The following is a 15,486-nucleotide window of genomic DNA, read 5'->3' as shown; positions in this document are numbered from 1 at the left end:
AAAGTTTTATGAAAAACCTATGTTTCGATGTCAGTGCTGGTGCTCAACCTTTTGTCATGTCAAGGAGCCCCAGAATTCTATGTATTGGGCCGCCGACCCCCATCAGAAAATATGTTGTTCCAGGGACCTCCCCAGAAGCAAAGATTTGAGTTAAAAATGTTTGCTCGCGAATCTTTCAATATATTATATTCAAAGATTTTTTTTTAAATAGCACAGCTCATAGTGCGGCACTCGGTGCCGTGCTATGAGCTTGTAGATCTGCTATTTTCCAACAGCTAAAGTTAATGCTTACAAAAAACACCAAAAGGAGTTCCCGTTCCTGAACTAATACAATCAAGCCAGCCTCGTCTCCTCTCGCTGACGTCTGGGACCAGGCCAGACGCATCGTTAGTTAACGTTGGATATAAATGGAATATGCATAATTAAAGTCACCTCGTGTTTATGCGTATAGCTCGGTTCTTTCCTGCGCAAATCAAATTGCATCAATCACGTGGACACACAGTGGGAGTTGAAGCTGATGTCTTGCAGCAACATGCTTTCATTACTGTGGTCAGTGTCTCGTGACTCATTCGTTGTCCAGTAAATAGTTAGGAATAATAATAAACCTTACTGTGGTGGTTCCCAAAGTGGGGTCAGGGGTCCTTGAGGGGTCCCTTGTTCCAGGGGGGTCCCCATGGCTAAATTGGAACCAAATGGACCCTTATGGGTCTGTAACTCTGAGGGTACACTCTCAGAGTTAAATGAACACTGATGTTTTTTTTTTTACAATATAAAGCGGGGGTCCCAGAGATAGAAATACCATTAAATGGGGGTCCGTAGACTAATGCATGTCAAAGTCAAACTGCATGGAGGTCCTTCAAACTAAATGGGTTGAGAATCACTGCTAGAGTCGTACAAATCCACGGGGTCCGTGGGCTAATGAGGGTCAATGTGGGGGTCCTTGACATGAAATAGATCAAAGGCATTTCGAAGGCAACCCAGAATGGTCCTCATGGCCTCAAATGTTCCAGTTCTGTGATGTTTTTGTTGTTGTTTGCGTAACCAGAGCCACTCCTGAACGGAGACTCGTCGAGGTAACGCCATTATGTTCTTTGGGTTCTCGAGCTAAAAGGTTTAGGAACCACTGAGATATACTGTTAGACTAATGAGTAATGACGTATTCCTCTGACCTTTCCTACGTATTTCTCTGACCTCTTCCTACGTATTGCTCTGACCTCTGACCTCTCGTACGTATTCCAGAGACGGTCAGTTCTGACTATAGGAAGGACAGACTCTCTGAAGGTCTGAGAGGTCTCGCTGCCCAAACCTCACAGGTCAAAGTTCATCTCACCTCGCTGACTCACCCTGGAGCCGAAAACTCTCTCTCTGTCTGTCTGTCTGTCTGTCTCTCTCTCACTGACACGCACGTCGCACGCGTGCACACACACATACATCATATCGTGGATGTCAGGGAGGGAGAGTGAGCATGTAAGAGAAAACATACTCGTATACTCTGACGTACTTTTGATGGATTACTGTGGACTATAATCTCTTCTAACATGTCCATGGGGAGTAAATAGTCCAGTCTGGACCAGGAGGGAGTTGTTTTCAGATAGCAGCAGCTTCGTCATCAACACTCCAAATCCTAGAAATGTGTGAAATCTACAGTATGTCCGGCTGTCTGTCCAAAGTACCCCCCTTCTTTGGGGTGTGGGCGTGTGGCCAGTGGCAACCCCACACACACACACAAAAATCCTTAAATCTTAAAGTCAGATTTTTGCCGGTATGCGTGTGTGTGAGTGTGTAAAATAGTTGTTTTTCATTTGAAGGAGACCAGCAGTGTGTGTGTAGAAGAGTAAATGAGTCAGGGAAATGTGGTTGTGTGATTGAAACGTGATGCGGGCAGAGAGAGAGACCCCTGTGGGTTTACTGTGAGATACCCCAAAGTTGTCCTCCTGCCAACAGTCCTCTCTCATACGTTCAGCAACATGTTGCAACATCCAGTACGCTGGAATCTGTGGAGATTCTGAGGAAATGCAAGATTTGACAATTGCACGCACACACACACACACACACACACACAGTTCTTGGCTCACCATGGTTCTTCTCTATGACTTATGTTACTGGAATCAGTGTCTGCTTTGTTCCACAGTTGTTGTAGTTTGACCCACTTCCTGAGAAGGTGCTGACACTGGAACACTGGATCTGTGTGTGTGTGTGTGTGTGTGTGTGTGTGTGACTGTGTGTGTGTGTGTGTGTGTGTGTGTGTGTGTTGTCTTTTAAAATGGAGTAAATTGATATGTGGCCAGGGCTTGGCCCTGAAAATGATGACTTACAGTATGTTTTTTTTTTTTTTGACGTTGTGTGTTTTGCCATCTAACATACTATACCGTTTACCGTTTCTGTACTAAGAGTATGATATCCTTCCATCTTCAACCGCTTATCCGTAGTCGGGTCACGGGGGCAACGGCTCCACCAGAGAGCTCCAGACTTCCCTCTCCAGAGCAACATTAGTGACTTCCTCCTGGGGGATTCCGAGACGCTCCAAGGCCAGTGAGTGGATGTGATTCCTCCAAATGGTCCATGGTCTCCACCCAGTGAAGACGTGATCCTTGGTCTGCCCCGGGGTCTCCTCCCAGTGGGACGTGGTCCTTGGTCTAGCCCCGAAGGTCTCCTCCCAGTGAAGATGTGATCCTTGGTCTGCCCCAGGGGTCTCCTCCCAGTGGGACGTGCCTCGAGGACCTCCCTAGGGAGACGCCCCAGAGGCATCCTAACCACATGCCCGGACCACCTAAGCTGGCTCCTTTCCAGGCCGAAATTCTCCTTTTAACTGTGACCTTTGGTCGCTATTATTATTTTTATTAGCATTGCAGACACTACAGACAGAACACACAGAAACAACAGACACTACAGACAGAACACACAGAAAGAAGAACAGACAGGAATGAACAATGTGCGTACTAAGCCCATCCCCGTGACCTTAAGTGTCATCTGAGAGAAAACAGACCAGACCACGTCATGGTCAGACCTTCTGACTCTACAGTCTCGTGTCATCGGTACACGTACGGAGTGATTTACTGCAGGCCTTTTGAGAAGTTCCCCCCCCCTACAAACTGCAACAGAAACGCTTTCTGAAACTGCTTTTGTTTCATAAATACTTGTTAGTAATGGCATATCAAAAGTCCTGAAGAAATCCCAGTGGTGGAACATATTGAAAAATCAGGCCCATCTGAAGTGAGTGGTACTGTACTGTACTGTACTGTACTGTACTGTACTGTACTGTACTGTACTGTACTGTACTGTACTGTACTGTACTGTACTGTACAAGCCCTCCTCCCTGGACTGTGTGTGTCTGTGTGTTAGACTGTGCAACAGTGACACTTGGTGGTGAACAAACTCTATAATGCTAGTATTTCCGTACTCGGACACAGGGACAGACCCAGGGACCCAGCAGGGACACAGCCACACACACAGCTGTCTGTAGGAATGGTTGCACCACTAAAAAGAAATGCTACAATAGGTGATGGGTAAAAAAAGGAACTTGACAAAGCCCAGAAGGGTGTTTGTTAGGTTGAAATGAAGACGGGGAGCAGACATATAGCGTGTGCGGACATTCCATTTTTTGAGGGGCGCTAGTAGCCACTCCTATTATACAGGTTTAATGTTTGTTTTTCCTTAAAGGTATATTCAGTGTTTTCACTTAGTTCAAATATCACTTCTTCTTTTTGTTTTGTTGTGATAATCCTCCCTACTATAGAGTGTGCTGACCATATAAGGAGTTCCTCCCTGTCCCCAGTTAACCCCTGGGGTAAAAAAAAAACATTCATTTTTGGCTATAGGTGGCCCCTCCGTCATCCAATCAAGATAAAGGTGTTTTTTCTGAAAACATTTTTTTCCGACGTCAGGCGGCAGGCCTAAATGGCTCAAGTGTCTTTGATGCGTACGGCCAGCGTTTGGTGCATCTCACAGGAAACAGCCTTTCTCTCTCTCACACAGCTAGTGAGGTCACACAGGGCTCACAGCCGGGGTCGACGGCCTCATAAAACACACACACACACACACACACACACACACACACACACACACACACACACACACACACACACACACACACACACTTTTCCCAGCGGATGACTTAAAACAGATCAGCAAATCACAGACGGCCCTCTCTGAGCACACGGGGGGCATATTAAAGTCATAATCATCACTCACTGCAAAGAAGACGCACATTAGCCAATCACTGGACTTGTTTTCGTCTCCTCCAATGAGAGGACGCTGACATCACCGTGTACTTCCTAGTTGGGTTGGGGTGAGGTGAGCTGGGGAGGGGAGAGATATCACCACTGCCAGTTTGACTTGTATAGGAGGCACTGACTGCAGGCAGCACTTTACCTTCACTGGATGTTTTCTGGGGCACAGAATGTAAAGAATGGACTGGGAGTTCTGGAATAAGCAGATCGACGAGGATGAGGAGGATTTAGTGGACGATGAGGTTGAAGTTGTTGAAGCCGATGGTGAGTTGGGCTGTGTGTGTGTGTGTGTGTGTGTGGAGAGAGAGGAGGAACTGAAATGATAACATGTTATGGAGCTCTGCCCACATTCTTATCCACTTACTGTTCAATGGACTTTGTTTAAGTCCAATTTTATGCTGTCTCCTGCTGAAATGGTGGACTCTACTCTTGTGTGTGTGTGTGTGTGTGTGTGTGTGTGTGCACACGCGTGCATGCTGTTGTAGTTGTGGATGTAGGTAATGAGGCTTAGCAGCCAGGTTTCATTCACATTGTTTTGGTCACATGTCATTGGTGTGTGTGTGTTTGTGTGTGCGCATGTGTACTACACAGGTCTGTTTAGTCTTCATAAAGGTCAACTGTAGCAACAATCACATGATAGATCTTATTGCCAGTCCATAATATTAGCCTGTTTAGTGTTTACGCCTGGTTCACTTCATATAGTTAGTATATCAAAGTGACATGTATCAGTGGCGGTGGCTCAGCGGTAGAGTGGCCGGATGGTAACCGCAAGGTTGCCGGTTCGAACCCTGTGGGCTCGCCCAGAGTTGGTGTGTCGAAGTGTCCTTGAGCAAGACTCTGAACCCCTAATTGCTCCTGATGTGCTGGTTGGTACCTTGCATGGTTTCCGCTGCCATCTGTGTATTAATGTGTGTGTGTGTGTGTGTGTGTGTGTGTGTGTGTGTGTGAATGGGTGAATGTAATGCACAATCTCTGTAAAGCGCCTTGGATAAAGGCGCTATATAAATGCACCATTTACCATTTATTTAAGGCCCTCAGTCTCAATTCATTCAAGTTTTTTGTCACACGCTGTCATTTCTGTTTATTTCTTTGACAGAGAAACCTGAATGAGAGAGTGAGTCGCTCACTTGACTTTGTTGGTCAGTTACTGTATGCTAGGAATGTACCTCTAAGGTTAACTAGTGCCGGGCAATGGATAAAAGATTATGTATCGCAATGTTTTTGTTGGCTGACTAACAGAGCAGAGACTCTCTCTACCACGATACATTCATGGATAGCATGTTTTATCTTATTCATTTATTTATTTTTTATTTTAGGTTAGGTTTTCACCCAAAAAACCTGAACTCTGAACATTCAGTGGACTTTTTCTCTGTGTTCTGAAGCCTTTTGAGCCACAACAAAAACAGGCAAAACAGTGAAAACAGTGACATCTGCTGGCAAATCCCATTGACTTGGCTTCCTTGCTACATCTGTCATACAACTAGTCTTACAGACTACAGTTGGCTGCTCTGTAAACCATTTTGAAATGACAGATATTATGATACATTATTGTTTTCTGTGTTATCTGTGTAAGACTGGGCAAGGGCATAATAAGCAGCCATACAGTCCCAAGGTTAGTGACCGAGGTCTACAGCGAATGGCCAGATTATCATGTGTTTGTGGCACTGTTGTGGGTGGCAGAGTGAAGCATTGATTGTGTCCTCGGGCACACCTATAGAGCAGGGATTTTCAACTGATTATGAACCAGGGACCACCACCCTGACTGAGAATCAACCTGGGGACCACTGTTGTGTTGCCGTTAACAGCCATTATGTATTATATTGGTTATATGGGCACATTTCCTAATAATGGTGACTCAACCAGTCAATCCCGTACAGTGTGTGGGACTGTGGGTGGTACACTTTCCCGTACAACTGTATTGACATCCAACTTTCCAGTAAATTACAACATTGACGTGTCAGTTACAGTCACCTATTTGTGCAAATAAAGGCACTTGTATTATCCTCCTTTCTATCTGCAAAGTTTTTGTTTCATAAAAATCCACCACAGAAACGTTATGAGCTACTTTCTGTCAAGAAGTGCCCTGCATTTGATTATTTGTCTAAGTGTCAGAGTTTGGAAGTGCTTGTTTTCAATAACACAACATTTTGCTGCCTCCTGCATTATGTGACATTTAGAAACGGGTGGTACGCAGGACGGTTGAGTGATTTCCAACGAGCGCTTCCAAACTCCAACGCTCCAACATGCTGCTGTTTTGCCACTCAGTCTAGATGAGGGGGGCGTGTCCTGATGGGAAAATCATGCATGTGCATACTCTCTATTGTTGTGGGTGTGTGTTATTTGCTCTCTGACTCAACTCTGACCCCCAAAAACGATATATGTATATTTGTCCACAGCTCCCCTCTCAAAATACTTTAAAATAAGCAAAGATTTGAGTTAAAAATGTTCGCTTTAAAAATGTATTATTCAAAGATGTACTCCGTCGTGTTCTGAAACTATACTTTATCGTTTTTTGGAAAAATAATTGCAGCAGCGGGATGCGAACCCCCAGGCAGCGGGATCCGTAGTCTAGTGATTAACCCATTCTGACCTGAGATCAGATTCATACAAGGTTTCCACTGGACACACACTGGTCTGATGAACCCATTCTGACCTGAGATCAGATTCTAAAAATGTCAGTCGTTCTTCGATTTTTCAAAAATAGCAGACCTACAAGCTCGTAGCGCGCCACTCGGTGGCGCGCTATGAGCTTGTAGATCTGCTATTTTTCAATAGCTAAAGCATAACATAGTGCTAACACCAAAATGGGTTTCCGTTCAGAATGGGTTAAACCATTATGCTAGCAGTTGTACTAGTAGTATGAGGGGGGACAATCAGTTGTGACAGAAAAATGTGCCTTGACACCAAAGGCACATCTATTTTATTGCTCTAAAAGGCAAATAATTGACTCTTTCACTCTTACTTTGCTCTTGTGTTTCTCATGTCATGTGAAAGCAGTGAATCATAGCTTCAAATTGACATATTGGTTGTTCAGTTTGACCCACCAGTTTTTTGGAGATATGGCTTATAGAGTAATGTCTTGCAGAGAAACAGCGAGTTGAGAAAACAGGCTTGAAAAGGTTTACTTCTGTGGTCTCTAACATTACACCTAGCTACATGTTTAAGCATTTATTTCATATTTACATGTCAATTTAATCTGACTTTTATTTCAGACATGCTCTAGTATGTGAAGAGTCTGCTTGTGCTAATAACTCATTTTGGATACAAAAGAAAATGAATACAAATGCAGTTTTTTCTCCTCTGGTGACAAGCTGGGAGCTGTGCGTCATGGCAGCCCCTTCAGTCAAGCTGGGTCACAGTTGACTTTTCTCCAAGTTGTTCTTTAACCTCATAACCTGCCTCTAGGCTACATGTCTAAAGTCCACATACACATACCAACGCTGGGCATGGTAGAATCCTGACCAGAGCACATGTTACTCACGCATACGGTATCTAACTACAGGCTGCCTCATGTTCTCAGCAGACATGTCTTCATAACCGCTGTCCTCCTCCGTAGTACAAGCTTAATGCTCCAGAGTAATGGATGTGAGTGATTTTGAAACTTTCATTAGTTTATTAGTTTTCCAGTTTTGTTGTTTGTTTGATTACATTTTATTTTAATTTTTACAGTAAAGTTCATAAGTTAGCTTTAGGAACAGTTGTTTTTTTAATTATAATTTGTGTTTATTTAGAGACGCTGAAAAAGCTGGGGTTAACGTAAAGAATGCATGACAACAGATATGGAACTAAGATGATTTTACCCATTCTGGGCAGGAAGTAGGAACCCCTTTTGTAGCAGATCTACAAGCTCCTAGGAGCTTGTAGATCTGCTATTTTTTTTAACCGTGAAAATGTGGCGCAAATCTTTGAATATATATTCTTTCCGAGCAAATGTTTTTAACTCAAATCTTTGCTTCTGAGGGGGGGTCCCTGGAACAACATATTTTCAGATGGGGGTTGATATTTTCAGCTTGTAGGTCTGCTATTTTTGAAAAATCGAAGAACGACTGACATAGAAACATAGCTTTTTCAGAAAACTGTTAACAATGGGTTTTTTCCCCCTTCATTTTAGGTCACTATAGTATTCCTGATCAGATCACAAGATCTATGCTCAGATAGAAAGAGGTGGTTTTCTTCAGCTGACTCATACTGTATATGTGTGTAATGGACTGAATTTAGATATAGGGCTGACTCAGTGTTTATAAAGTATAGCTGGGGGTTGTAGTTCTGTCTGCGTAAGCATTTTATCTTGTATAACCTAGATAAATAATTATACCTAAAGGTACGGACGATGTCACTGCACAGGAATGTCTGGAAAGGTTGCTTGTCACAAGCGTTACTTTAGTGTGTGTGCGCGTGTGTGCGTGCATGCAATTTGGGGTTAATACACACACACACACAGTCACACACACACACACACACACACACACACACACACACACACACACACACACTGGACTGAAAGAGAGAGTGTGTGGTTATGGTGTTTGCTCAGTTCAGATGTGTCACTTCTCAACGTCTCACTTTAGCGTTAAAAACCTGAATGACTAGTAGGCTCAGGTATGCAAATCCCTGTGCCACTGTGGTGCCGTGCACACACACACACACACACACACACACAATTCAATTCAAAGGGCTTTATTGGCATGAGAAAACATACCGTACGTTTACATTGCCAAAGCAGAAAGAACATTACAGCAATACAATCAAAACAAAAAATATGTACTTTGAAGGTCAGAATCTTCAATAGATCAACTTCTATGTACCAAGATCACTCGATGCAGGTATAGTGCAGGAATATACACAATGAATAGTCTTTAGGGTGGTTGTGTTCCATTTGATATCCTTCTCCTATCACAGCAACTCACAAATCTTGCTGCTGTGTTTGCACATTGTTGTACTTCGCCCAGCAGATATGGGAGTTTTTTGTCATTGGTCATGTTTTCAAAATCTCCGTGTGTGGTTGTAATCTGTGGGAAGTATGTGTCTCTGATGTCTTGGTACAATGGACAGATGGTTAGGAAGTGTAGCTCGGTTTTCACTTCGTTTAGTGTGCAGTGGGTGCATATATAGTCTGTCTTCTCTCGGGATACAGGTCTGCCTATGACGGCCTTTTCTCGATCGCGAGACTGTGCTCACTGAGTCTGTACCTAGTTAAGATTTTTCTTTGTTTTGGGTCGGTCACGGTGCTCAGGTATTCTGCCACTGTGTATTCTCTGTTTAGGGCCAGATAGCATTCTAGTTTACTCTGCTTTTGTGTTGCTTCTTTCCAATGTGTCAGATACTAGTTTTCCCTTTGCTGTTTTATAATTTGGTTTTTTTCACACACAGCAGGCACACCCCACCTCACACTGCAGGGACACAGGGAGCTATCTCCTATAGGCTATATTGTGTATGTACTGTTTGTAATGGTTAGTATGTCACTTATACTAATTGTACTTCTACACTACTGTAACTTCTACTTATGGCAGTTAATAATTAACCCCAAAATAAGTATAAAATGAAATCTCAATCATATTGTACTGTACAATACATGAAATGGTGGTAATAAGGGGTCGGAGAAAAAATACATGAGGCAACCACAATACAGAATAAACACAAGAAGTCTTAATTGTGTCGGCCTGGCTATGAACGGCCAAAGGCGTTTTAAGTTCATGTTATTATTGCATTGTGTGGTAGGGAGTTATTATCTTCTACAAATCTCCTGCCTTCGGGGACGTGTGGGCTAACGGGCTAAGTGCTTATTGTCTGATGTGCATTGTGTCGTAGCGCTATGTGGTGTTTGACTCGTAATTGGCCAATTAGCATAGCTGCCATGCTGACATCTGACATTCTGAGGGTCTGAGCAGAACCTATGTAGTTCCAGGGTTTTAGGTGAACAGAACTATGCGGTGAGACTGTGTTTATAGGCCAAGGCTAAACAACAGCAGCTGTCAAAATGGGCTCTGTTCGTGTTGGGGTTGTCTTGGGTGACTGTCTGCCTGCATGCATTTCTTAGCAGTTTCTTAACTTTTCAATGTTACATTTATAGCACAGTCTGTGGAACATCATCACACCATCACTGCAAAACCTGTTGAATCTGGAAATATGGAAGCACATAAATATCAAAATGATTTGTTCACATCCTCATACTCGACAGGAAGCCACACCCCCCCCCCCTCCTGCCGTCAGATCATTAAGATGTCTCGTATGAATGCTCACATTAAAGACATAACAGATTAACCAATTGTTTCATTCGCCGCCAGGGGACTTCCATTGTGTGTGTGTGTGTGTGAGTGAGTGTGTGTGTGTGTGTGTGTGTGTGTGTGAGTGTGTGTTCACGTTCAGTAGTTTCCGACCTCTGCCACGTTGCAACAAGGCCTTTTGTCTCGTTGCCACTTGAGAATGTGGTGAAAGTTTTGTCTATTTTAAACGCTCACCAACACAGCATTGTGTGGGAGTGAGTTATCGATATATGCGTCTGTGAAACATGTTACAATACACAATTGTTTGTTATACGTATTTCTTGAGGTCGATAAGAATTGACTGGTTGCTGGTGCAAAGCACTTTTCCCAAGGAGTCTTTGTGCGTGTATGTACGCGACGCGTGCGTGTGTGTGTGCGTGCGTGTGTGTGTGCGTGCGTGTGTGTGAGAGATAGAAATTCAGTCAAATTCAGCTGTGAGCTTAGGTTGTAGATCGGCTATTTTCGGATATTGGTTATTTTAAGATATTAAGGATTACAGTATTTGAAGATTATATAATCATCATGAGATTATATTTGTCTGTTATCCCATGTATGTTCAGTGAGTGTGTACAGTACAGTACAGTACAGTAAGTGTGTACTGTACCTAAGCTGTCTGAACACAGCTTTGATTGGAAATGCATTGGCGCGGCCATTAAACACAGACCCGACACAGACACAAGACAGATGTCTTGAATGTGTGAACGCAGCCCAGTGAGGGCATGAGGTCGACCTCCGCCCTTCCGATCTTTTGAAAATCATGTGATCGGAGCCGATTTCCGATCACCCGATCCGATCGGGAACAACCCTAACTCATACAGTACAGTATGTGTGTACTGTACTGTACTGTACTGTACATAGTCATACAGTACAGTAGCCAGCTACGTGCAATAGAACTGTCAATGGTCAGTACTGTAAGTGTAAGGGACGCTTTCTCTGTACAGTTCCTGTTTCTGCTCGTTAACCACTTATCCACTTAAAGCCTGATTTTATACTGTAATCATATGACAGTTTACTGTGGGGCAAAAATAGCGTGTAAGTAACAACAGAGCTTTTGTAGATCTGCTATCTTATTGGCTTATTTTGAGAAAACCGTGGAAACATTTTCACAGAATAATGGGGACCACCACCGTCCTTGCCCTGTTTTCACCAAAGAGATTCGGTGTAGAGTGGAGAGGGGAATAAAGGAGAGGGTGCCGAGTATAGGTCCCTGGTGGACTCCAGGCTCTTGAACCACTGGCTTAAAGTGGTTGCTGTGCTTAATAACAGTAGATTACTGTATGCAGTCAAATGTATCGTTTCCCCTGAGCCCGGTCATGTGTTCTCACATGCATCACTTATTATCATTTCGGTCTGTTTGTGTGTGTGTGTGTGTGTGTGTGTGTGTGTGTGTGTGTGTGTGTGTGTGTGTGTGTGTGTCCACTGTGCCGGCGTGTGTGTGTTTGGACTGTACCATACAGACGTGTGTGTGTGTATTTTGGCAGGCCTTGATGCCGTCGTAATGACTGATTTTACACTTGAAAATAACCCGATCTATAAGCCCACAACGTGTTGTGCTCGGTTGCGCTGCAATGCATTGTGAGCTTGTAGATCTGCTATTTTCAGCATAAAACAAAGTGCAAAATGACTAGTCTAGTTTAGTTTTTCTTTGTTGACGAAATTGTCAATATTTGTAGTCTTTTTGTATATACTGTATATTTAGTATATATTTAGTTTTTGTCATCATTAGTTTTCATTTAGTTGTCTGTCTCTCTCTCTCTCTCTCTGTGTCTCTGTGTCTCTCTCCCAGGGTCTTACGAGGAGCAGACAGACAGCGGCAGGCCGTCCTCCGTTATGAACGGCAGTGGTCCGGGGGTCCCGGGGGGGTTGGGGGGTCCGGGGGGCAGTAAGTGTGTGGACCCCCTAGAAGACCCCGTCCCCGGGGTGGGGACCTACGAGGACTTCAACACCATCGACTGGGTCAGGGAGAAGAGCAAGGACCGGGACCGCCACAGAGAGGTACTGTAGGTCCTTGACACCAAAAGGTTTGGGAACCACTGCGTTACACCACACACACACACACACACACCGTGACCCGTCGCAAGACACAGACAGAAGCAATGTGTGTGCTGCCGACGTTCGCTTCATTGCGGTCGGTACGGGAGAATCCGTGTTTTTTGGGTGAAATGGAGGTGAAATGGAGCAATGAAATGGAGCAATGTAGAGACGTTGGTATCCAAAATGGTTACAGTTCCTGTCGTTTTTTTTTTGTGCAAAATGAAAAGGTATGATAAACAATTAAACATACATAGCAGGCAAAGTCTTTTGGCGTTCAGTTTGTTAATTTGTAGAGATACACACACACTTCATAGATCATGTGCTTTTCTCCATTTATAATGTTAGAAAGCAGGGGGGTGCCTTTTCAAATGGGGTTGAATACGTGTGAATTTGGGTGTCTTGGGAACTACTGCTTTCTAACTCTATGATGTCATCCCTCCATCCTCCAGATCACCAGTAAAAGCAGAACGTCTACATTAGCTCTGCTGAGAAGTGTCAGCGACGCCTTCTCTGGATGGCTTCTGATGCTCCTGGTGGGCCTGATGTCAGGTAACGCACACACACACACACACACACACACACACACACACACACACACAAACACAGGCCCGCACGCACACACGCACGCTCGCACGCACGCTCACACACACAAATGAAAGAGTGGGGCAGCTCAGATGTACATCATGTCAGTACTGATGATACATGTACATTGCACTAGAGGGCAGTATAACCACAGCAGAAGCTTTGTATCTGTTGACTAAGTCCATGGGATGTATATGCACACATTTGTAGCGTGAAAATGTTTTTACCTTTTTTGTTTTTCTTTTCTTATTTTTAATTACTGCAGCCAAGATGCATAAAAACATATATAGGTCTATAAAAAAAGACAGAACGATGTGATTATATAGCAATCAGTACCTAAAGTACAGTTACAATTTAAACCACTCTTATCCGGAACAAAGTGCAAGGACATGATTTATAGGAGGACAGGAATGTTACAGAGTTACTGGGATAAGGAATAAAAACTATGGAATGCCAGCTGGGAGGACATGTTACAGAGTTACTGGGATAAGGAATAAAAACTATGGAATGCCAGCTGGGAGGACATGTTACAGAGTTACTGGGATAAGGAATAAAAACTATGGAATGCCAGCTGGGAGGACATGTTACAGAGTTACTGGGATAAGGAATAAAAACTATGGAATGCCAGCTGGGAGGACATGTTACAGAGTTACTGGGATGAGGAATAAACAACAACTACTGTTGTAGGAACGTCCAGGTTGTAAAGCTGGAGGGACCAGTTGCAATGTCGGGCTCTCTTATGTTGAGCTCAGCTATCACTTGAGCACCTTCTACGGCTTCTTGTGGAGGACAGAGTTCTCCGGCGGGAAAGGCCTAGAAATACACGAGGGCTCAAACGTGTAGATCTAACGGCCGTTAGATCTGACTGAGGCTTCTGTTTGGCTTCTGTACGTTTCTGGAGCTCGTACTTGGCTCGTTCTTGATCCTCCTCGGTGGTCGCTAACTTATTCCACAGTTAGCCTTGAGCCGTACCCACGGCCATTATGTATGTGTGACCTGATGTCACTGCCCGCGCTGTCCGTCACTCTGGCGACATCCGTGTGGCATCACTATCCGTGCTGTCCGTTGTCGTGGTAACGACTATAAACATATAAACAACCCCCCACCATCTCCCCTCAGGCGCTCTGGCCGGCGGTATCGACATCTCAGCCCATTGGCTGACGGACATGAAGGAGGGGGTGTGTCTGAACGGCTTCTGGTTCAACCACGAGCACTGCTGCTGGACGTCCAATGAGACGACCTTTCAGGAGAGGGACAAGTGTCCGCAGTGGAAGAGCTGGGCGGAGCTGATGGCAGGGACCAATGAGGTGAGATGAGCGTAAAATTAATTATTATTATTATTATTAATTTTACACTCTTGTTAAACATCTGCATTTTCTTAATTTACAAGAAGACATTTTACACACGTTTTCACGATTCTTCAAAAATAGTGTCCTAATAATGGTTTAACCCATTTTGGTGTTTCAAGCATTATGTTATGCTTTAGCTATTGAAAAATAGCAGATCTACAAGCTCATAGCGCGGCACCGAGTGCCACGCTACGAGCTTGTAGGTCTGCTATTTTTGAAAAATCGGGGAAAAAAGGGCGCACATATTTGAATATATATTCTTTCAGAATTCAGAGTGAGCGTTTCTAACTCAAATCTCTGCTTCTGGGAGGAGGGGGGGTCACTGGAACAACATATTTTCAGATGGGGGTTGGCGGCCAAATTCATATAATCTTTTAAAATATTTTTCACTGACATACTGTAGAAACATGAGGCTTTTCAGAAAACTGTCAGGATTTAGAAGACATTTATAGAATCGTTCCCAGGTCAAAATGGGTTAATGTGGTGGAATAGTGGTGATGTATAATAATTAATTATTTTATTTGTGAGCAGTGAGCACACACACAACCTTCCTATGTACTGTACTCTTCTGATATTGCAATACAACAGGCCTACTATATAGATGCCCAGTGCTTGGGCCCCATCTAGTGGTGCAAAGTTGTCATGACATTTCAAAGCACAGTGCTGTGTTTTTCATTATTTATTAATGATTTCATGGATGTCAAATAACACCAAACTGGCTTTGTGTTTATTTACTTGAATAGTTTATTGACACCTTGAACTAGTTTTGATGTCACTCACTATTTATGATCTAAAGTTCTTAACCCATTCTGGGCGGGGACCCCTTTTGGTGTTTTAAAGCATTGCGTTATACTTTAGCTATTGGAAAATAATTAAATAAATGGAGAAACAAGCTCGTAGCGCGGCACAGAGTGCCGTGCTACGAGCTTGTTAGATCTGCTAAAGAAAATTATCGCCAAACCAAATAGACCCCATTTGTATACCAAACTGTGTGTGTGTGTGTGTGTGTGTGTGTGTGTGTGTGTGTGT

At 43.7% G+C, this 15,486-nt stretch overlaps 1 protein-coding gene across 1 annotated transcript in view; it reads left to right on the top strand.

Moving 5' to 3' along the window:
* Positions 1 to 15,486, top strand: part of LOC308335921 (H(+)/Cl(-) exchange transporter 5-like) — a gene marked incomplete at its 3' end in the record, with an annotated part of 50,797 nt that overhangs the window by 14,276 nt on the left and 21,035 nt on the right. Inside the window, exons 3-5 of the mRNA XM_080793143.1 lie at positions 12,279 to 12,487; positions 12,976 to 13,075; positions 14,228 to 14,415. Coding sequence (XP_080649269.1) covers positions 12,279 to 12,487; positions 12,976 to 13,075; positions 14,228 to 14,415 — 497 coding nt within the window. The remainder of the gene's footprint in view (positions 1 to 12,278; positions 12,488 to 12,975; positions 13,076 to 14,227; positions 14,416 to 15,486) is intronic.

Source organism: Protomyctophum bolini (genome assembly GCF_963924005.1).
Source record: "Protomyctophum bolini genome assembly, chromosome: 20".
In the NCBI taxonomy this organism is placed as follows: domain Eukaryota; kingdom Metazoa; phylum Chordata; class Actinopteri; order Myctophiformes; family Myctophidae; genus Protomyctophum; species Protomyctophum bolini.
Note: the sequence above shows the minus strand (reverse complement) of the source record. Positions and strands in the feature narration are given on the sequence as shown.